The following is a 7193-nucleotide window of genomic DNA, read 5'->3' as shown; positions in this document are numbered from 1 at the left end:
TCGCTCCAATAAGCAAACTTGGGACAGTTTGAATATCCAGCAAGGAAGAAAGTTATTTATGCTTGCACCGCACGTTCTCTTTGAACGGAGTTTAATCGCATTCGAACATAATTTAGTTTCCAGTGTAGTGTTTTCATTTTGAGTTAATTTTTATCCACTATAAACAAGGTAAGGGAAAACAAAAGGATTAGGAAGGCTCAGTGGGAGCAGAGCTGGCTGGCTGTGCATGGGAACCCACAGCTGGAATGGAGTAGGGGGATGCTGCAAGGAGCACAGAAAGCTGTGCATGGCTGTGCCTGCGGAGGCCCAGAGAGCAGTATGGCTGAAGCAATTAGACTGAGCAGGTCAGAGGTAAGGGGTTGTTAGCAGAGGGGGGGCAGGAGGGTTTGTACTGTTTGCACAGCAGTGGGTGAAACCAAGCCAGCTCTTACCTTTTCCTTAACCCTCCAGAAGTTCATTTGTTTTACTTCTCTTTCAGAGGAGGTGTAGGCAGGAGAATGATTATTGTGAATCAAGAGAGGTGTCATGGAGAGGCAGATGCCTGTTAGAGCTTGATCTATTGGAGTCACAGGAAGGCTAATGCAACACACCAGTAGTTAGTGCTGCACATTGCTACTTCAATGTGCTGGGAGGGGAGAAGTTGCACTCCATGTGTACAAGCCTTGTTGTACAACAGGAACACAGGCATGTCCAAAGAGCTTGTGTACTTGTTTTGGACTTCAGTTGTCACTTGTCTAAGCACTGTAAGCCAGCATCTTGCAGAACTCTGCAAGTGTCCTTGCACAGTGATATGGCACAGACTGTAGGTAAATGTTTTTTCCTTCCATCTGCCCTTTTTTTTTTCCCCTGGGGGGGCAGGGATAGTTGTTAATTGCCTGCAGGAAAGACCTTCTTCTGATCTTCCCAGTCCTCCCTTGTTTCCACAGAGTACTACTGTTCATTGATTCTTGCTTGAAATACTGGTAGAGATATTAGCTCAGGTTCTCACAATTCTTGCAACGTCTTATTTTTAAGATGCATCACAGTATAAAAATGATACAGTCACCTCCAGAAAACCAAAGAGCGCAGAGGGAAAACATAGGATGCTGGGGAATTATTGGGGAATAAAGGACTACCCAATATTCTCCTGCAGTGTTGGTACTAATATGATGCAGGGGATGGCCAGCCAGAGGGCAAGGTGCAGTAAGTGCTTTTCAGCTCATGCTTTTTTGCCAGCTCTGCATTTGCTTAACTACGTTCACCTTTCTCTTGTGAGCTTTCCTTGCAGGCTGGTGTCTTAGTTCTATACAAGCATTTGCAGAGCTAATGCAGAGATGACACATCTGCTTGTCAAGCTTCTGAACCCTGGGACTTTCCTGAGTTATTGCAGCTAGTCAGCTTACTCTGAATGTGAAAAACAGATTCCTGCAAGGGATTTGTAGTTCAGAATTTTTCTCCTTAATTTATTTTTCTTTAAATTTAGGGAACTTTTGGCTATTTCACTGTCAGGAAATGCTAAAGGACTACCTCAAATAATTTGTTCAGATCTCTAGGACCCTGGGGGTTATGGAAAGTTCTTGCTACAGACTCTCTACCAACTCTGGGAGACATCTGTTCTGCATTCTGAATGCATTTTCCCAACGGATTTTGTTTTAATAAAATCATCACTTTCTCAGCAGTTAGAAAATCCAGTGCAATAAAGGGTTTTTACTACCCTAAAAAGTTGTTGACCCCTGGTTAATGAGGAAATTAAAAAGCAGAGTGTAGCATCATTTGTTTAAGCCTGTCCTTCCAGAAGCTTCTCAGATGATCATAATATGACAGCTAATCAGAACTGAAGCTCTGAGAAGAGATGAGTGTTCAATGTTACCTACTTGCTTTCTTGTTGATGCTTCATTGTAGTTTCTGCTTGAAATCCAAAGTTTAAGCTGTGGAATTTGACTAGCATGTATATTGAATGAGTCTACTAAAGCAAAGTACTCTGAGATACAAGAAGGTGAAATCAAGCTCTTTTTTTTTTTAATTTGACACATTCTTCCTTGGTTGTATTCAAGCCCCCAAATGGCTTTTCCTTCTTCATAATACATACTTGTAGTCTTGCTGAGACTTAGTCCATGTGAGTTCTGATAATTATGTGTACAGTCAAGTTGTTCTTTGCTGAATTAGAAAAGTAGGATAACCTAAGAAAGTATTCAGGTTTTGCTGATGTGTCCTTTCACCTTAATGGAGGTGACAAGCACCATGGCTGTAGCCACTGCCCATGTTCAGCTATGGTGCCCTTCTATGTGAGGAGTAAGCAGGGAAAGAAGAGTTTGCATGAATGTGGTGAAGAGTGTCTTCACTGTCTTGGAGAGAAAAAGTTACCCTGTCCTGGAACGGCGTGGTAAGAAGGTTTGATTTTAATGGTATCTTGTCTGCCATCTTGGAAAAAAAAGGAAGATGTTGGAAGCTTCATCCCATCCAATTTCCCTTGTTGGAATACTTCGTGTTTTCAATCTGCCAGTTTTCAGGCACCTACAGTTCCTCTTGACAATCATATGATTTTAAATTCTAGGTAGGTATTCCAGTATCCCAAGAAGGATTGTTTCTCCTGTGTTTCCAAGTGGATAACACACTGCTCCTGAGTTGTGCTTTCAGGTAAAAGCTTCAAGACAGAGCAGTTACAGTGTTTTAAAAGTTAGCTACCGCTGAAGCAGATTTGTGGCGTTGTGGGATGTTTCACAGTGTGCAAGGGAGAAGGAAGGTGATGTGTATTTCCAGGCCTTCTACTTACATCCCAATCCAATGGCTGCTTGACAGCTTTGTCTAGCTTTTCTCTCCTCTGGTAAACAAGAAGATCCGTGTGGTTTTTGATCAAGCGGAAGCAAGCACAGCTGCTTTATTTAGTAGGGGATCTGATTTGCCCCCTCTTCAGCAGATCAGAGTGTTTGGGTTTTAGAACAAAAGAAAGCAGAATGCATAGAGCAATAAATATTCTCAACCCTAATCTGCATTTTGTATAAGATGAATTTACAAAAAAGTCCAATAAATTACTAAGGTGTTCTTGTCCCATACTCTCATAGGCAGTATGAATACCATATGGACTCTGCTTTCTGCTGTTTCTTCAGATTGTCTTTGCCTATGCTAGTGGCAGAAGGAAACTGCAAATTGTATAGTTTTGATCTGACTTCTGGCACGCTTTGTACTCTCTCTTGCTCTCTTAATCTGCTGTCTTTTATTTTGGTCCCAGCTGAGCAACTTGGACTCCTTTAAGCAAAATTGGATTTTCATTTTTCTTTTCTGGAAGAGATGTAGAAAATGCTTTCTTCCCAGCAATGCCACAGCCGGCTGCTTTCTGCTTCACTGGACCCTTACTTATCACCTCAAGCTGCCTCTATAGTTTTCGCAAACAAATTGGACACCTGTTCTTTAGCCAGGACTGTGAGCATTATGGATTTAACTCAGATTTATGGTGCATTTAAGCTTCTGGAAGTTCCTTTAAGTCAGTCAAGCTCCCTTGACAATGCTGATCTGTGGGGAACAGAAAAACTAATTGTTGTAAGTGTGCTCAAGGTAGAAGGTGAAATATTTCAGCCTTGGTAGAGAATCTTTTGTCTTTGTCAAATTGTGCATGGAAACTGAGTTATCTAGTAAGGAAGTCCAGCAATGCCCAGCTGGGGTTGTAGCTGTTAATTCCAACAAATTGTTAGGAAAGATGGAGTCATAGAAGTGTGGGAGTTACTAGAACTTAGGGTATCTAGTACTGCTCCCTATGTAGAAGCATGATCTAACAAAATTCATATCGTTCTTCGTTGTGGGAGAAGATTTGTGGGACAAATCTTAAAAAGTCAGGATGGAGAGAAGCCATAACTAATCTGACACAACAACAGGAAGAACTGAGGATGAAAGTGATTTTGAAAGATTTCTTAACTGATGGATATACATTAAAACAAACAAACAAACAAACAAAATTCAGAAAAGTCAATCCTGTTTTGCTTGTGTTATAAAGTTACTTTAAGGCCTACCTTCTTATTGCTATATGGGCTTTTCATAGACCATTGTGTCAAACTGAAAATTTGCATTTTCCTTTTTAATGTTTCTAGTGATAGTAGGCCTGAATGCATGAGCATTCCAAGCTCTGGAGCAGTAATGGCTGGAATCCCCTACACTCTTTGATGTAACAAATAGTCTAACTGAAAGGTGTGGTTTAAGGGACCTACTGAGGAAGCAACAGGTCCTGCAAAATGCCTATAATCTATGTGCAGCTGCTTTCAGATACAAGGTTCATTCTCTGGCTTCCTTATCTTATTGATAAAAGCATGTCAGTTACTTATCTTTGTCTTGCCAGGACCGAGTTGTTATCTTCTTGGGATGAACCAACAGAGAGGACTAAGTGTCAAGTTGCTTTAATCTTTGGGATGTGCTTAGATATCATAAGGATAGGAAATATCTTTAAAGCCCATATGAATCAGAACAGGATCTTCCAAAAATCTCATGTGATTCCTTGTGGGAGAGAAGAGTGTAGTTACTCCCCGTCTTTCCTAGTGAGGTTACTAACTTTTGAAAAAAATGTGGTATATCTGCCCACCAATATGTAGCCTTTGTATAGAGCTCTCCCTTTTCATGGGCTACAGTGAGACGAAATATGCAAGGATGTTTTAGATTTCATTAGTCACACTAGTTTATTCAAACATCCCTTTTGCATAAGAAACCAAGGCTTGCACTGATCTCTGGGAAAGAATGCGCTCACAGCTTGGAAAAACAGTCTGCGCAAATGACACTGCTGCTCTGCAGAGGTCAGCAGCTTTGGTGCAGGAGAAGGGGCCCAGCTGTAGATTTTGGTGACATTATTTGCAATTCAATCCCACACAGTCCTCTTTTAGGAGAACAATTCACTAAATACGGAGTTGTTCTTTTTTCCTAATTCACCATATAATTCACCTCCCAATTTCAATTAAGAAGCAATCTGTTTGTGACTGCAAGCTGCATTTGTTTAGAAGTACAAAATTATCCTTCGCTTCAGCAAAGACTGCATCCCTTAATTCTGGTGGTGAATGACTGGTTAGGGTTTCCTTTAAATGGAGTGGCATGTTGTGTGAAGAATAGCATACTTTGGGAGGGTGAAAAGTCCTGGGGACCTAAAAATTTAACTGAGAAGCAACTTTTGTTGAGCTTGGGCTTAAGGAAGTGAGGAGGACTGGGCATGAAAGAAAACAAAGGGAAATGTTAGGATGGGACATTGAAGCTGGAAAAGAGTGATAGAGTTCAGAGCAATCTATCTTGTTGAATCAGGCTGGTTCCTGTTCACACATCTAGTGGCTTTTGTCCAGTCAAGCTCTGCTACATTATGCACTTCCTTTGAGAGACAATTCCCTGATTTAGTGAGTCTCTTGGACCACAAAGATTTAACCTATACTCAGCTGAGAGTCTGGATATTTTATTTTCCCGTTTCATTTTATTGCTGTCTTCCATGATCATTTAATTAGTTCTAGTAATATAGTGTTGGAGAGGTAGAATTGAAAGAGGTATATCTGGTAATATATTTTTGGAGTGTTAGAATTAGAGTTCCTTTCAGCCATCTTCCCAGGTGTCAGAGATGTTGACCTGTGTAAAGGGCCAGTGAAATCTAGTCACCCCTTCCCTCCCCTTAAGAGCAGGATGTGACATCGCTGTCCTTGCCCACTTGGAGGGACTGGAGGGGGATTTGCAAGAAGCCAGTTCCAGAGCAAGAGGAATGTTTTCCAGCTGGCAAAGCAGGACTGTTGCAAGGCTGGAAGGATTCAATCTCTCTTGAAAGTGGGACACCTCTCTTGGAGCTTCTACAGAGCATCCAGAAGTGCTGTATGCATAACAGTACTCTGTTCTGTATTTGGTAGTTGATCATGTTCTTCCTGCTTTACCTTGCCACCAAGACTGAAAATTGCTGGTACTTTTTCAGAAATCAGCCCTTTCAGCTTCCCTTCTTGCAGAGGTATTCTGAATAGCAAGAATGGGATGAAGGGAGAGTGACAACAGTGTGACAACAGTGATGGTGCCAGAGCCACCTTCTTAAGTCTAGGGTGAGAGAGCATAACATACAAGGCCCATTTAATTTGTTATACATCTTGCTGCCTTGTATGTTATGCTCTCTCACCCTAGACATGATTTTTTTAGTTTTTCTTCCTACTGTGCTAATTGTGGAGAGCTTTCCTGCCAAAGATATGCTGGGCTGGTTTTCTGTGTCGATTCTGTGTTCAGTGGCTTGCTTACAAAGCTTCTATACTGCCTACAGTCCTTCAGCTTTGGTGTTCCCATAGCTGATCTTTGCAGAATGGAAAACCTTCCCTAAAAGAAATGCTTTGCCTCTTCAGTACATGGGGAAAAGTAAAGCACAGGATGGTAATGAATTGAAAGGTATCTCTGTAGGCTGGGAAGAAATCCAGGGAAAGAGCCCTGTTTTATCAGGTTGCTAGTTACTGCTCCTGGAGGAGGCATAGCAGCCAGTTTCTGTGGCCAACAGACTCACAGATGGCCTCACTGCCATCTGTTGTCCTTCCTATGTCAGAGCTCTGCCAACATACAACGTGAAATCTCTCTTGTTTTTCTTTTGCAGGAGGCCTGGGAGAACAGTCTTTTGAGCCAAGCGAGAACACCACCTCAACCGATAGTAAAAGAGCAGTTAAAACGGGTAATGTGGTACCCCACCCAGACCTTTGGGTATCTTTTATTTACTTTTTTTATTCCCTGTAAAACAAACCTTTGTCCTGTGCATGGGTGTGTGCGTGCATGCCTGGGAGACTAGCTGTTCCCAAGCATCTTCATTTACTGGTGTTTATGAACTCTCTGCAAGGGTGAATTTGCCTTTTGTGATGTGGAGGTTGACCCTAGCCAGCAGCCAAACATCCATGCTCGAGCTTACTGGTTTTCCACCTCCACCAGTGGGATGGGGTAAAGCACAGAAAGAGAAAAAGCAAGACAATATTAATGACAGTTTAATTAGTAAAGGAAGTAGAGGGCAAAAAGTCCCCAAACCAAGTGATGTAAAAGCACTCACTCACCTCCTCCCAGAAACAGAACAATGTCCAGCTAGTTTCCGAGCAATGGCTACCTTAGAAGATAATCCTGCAGTTTTTATTGCTGAGTGTGATGTCAGATGGAATGGAACATCCTTTTGGCCCATCTGGGTCGGTTGTTCTAGCTGCATCCTATCCACTTCTTGCTTGCTTAAAGAAGTGAAGGTTACTCAGAAGAGTGAT

The 7193-nt window shown here is 41.9% G+C and overlaps 1 protein-coding gene across 1 annotated transcript in view; it reads left to right on the top strand.

The window, feature by feature from the left end:
* TLL2 (tolloid like 2) overlaps nucleotides 1–7193 on the top strand; it is a 79615-nt gene that overhangs the window by 23064 nt on the left and 49358 nt on the right. Inside the window, exon 3 of the mRNA XM_031554573.1 lies at nucleotides 6551–6625. Coding sequence (XP_031410433.1) covers nucleotides 6551–6625 — 75 coding nt within the window. The remainder of the gene's footprint in view (nucleotides 1–6550; nucleotides 6626–7193) is intronic.

Source organism: Meleagris gallopavo, chromosome 8 (assembly GCF_000146605.3).
Source record: "Meleagris gallopavo isolate NT-WF06-2002-E0010 breed Aviagen turkey brand Nicholas breeding stock chromosome 8, Turkey_5.1, whole genome shotgun sequence".
In the NCBI taxonomy this organism is placed as follows: Eukaryota; Metazoa; Chordata; class Aves; order Galliformes; family Phasianidae; genus Meleagris; species Meleagris gallopavo.
Note: the sequence above shows the minus strand (reverse complement) of the source record. Positions and strands in the feature narration are given on the sequence as shown.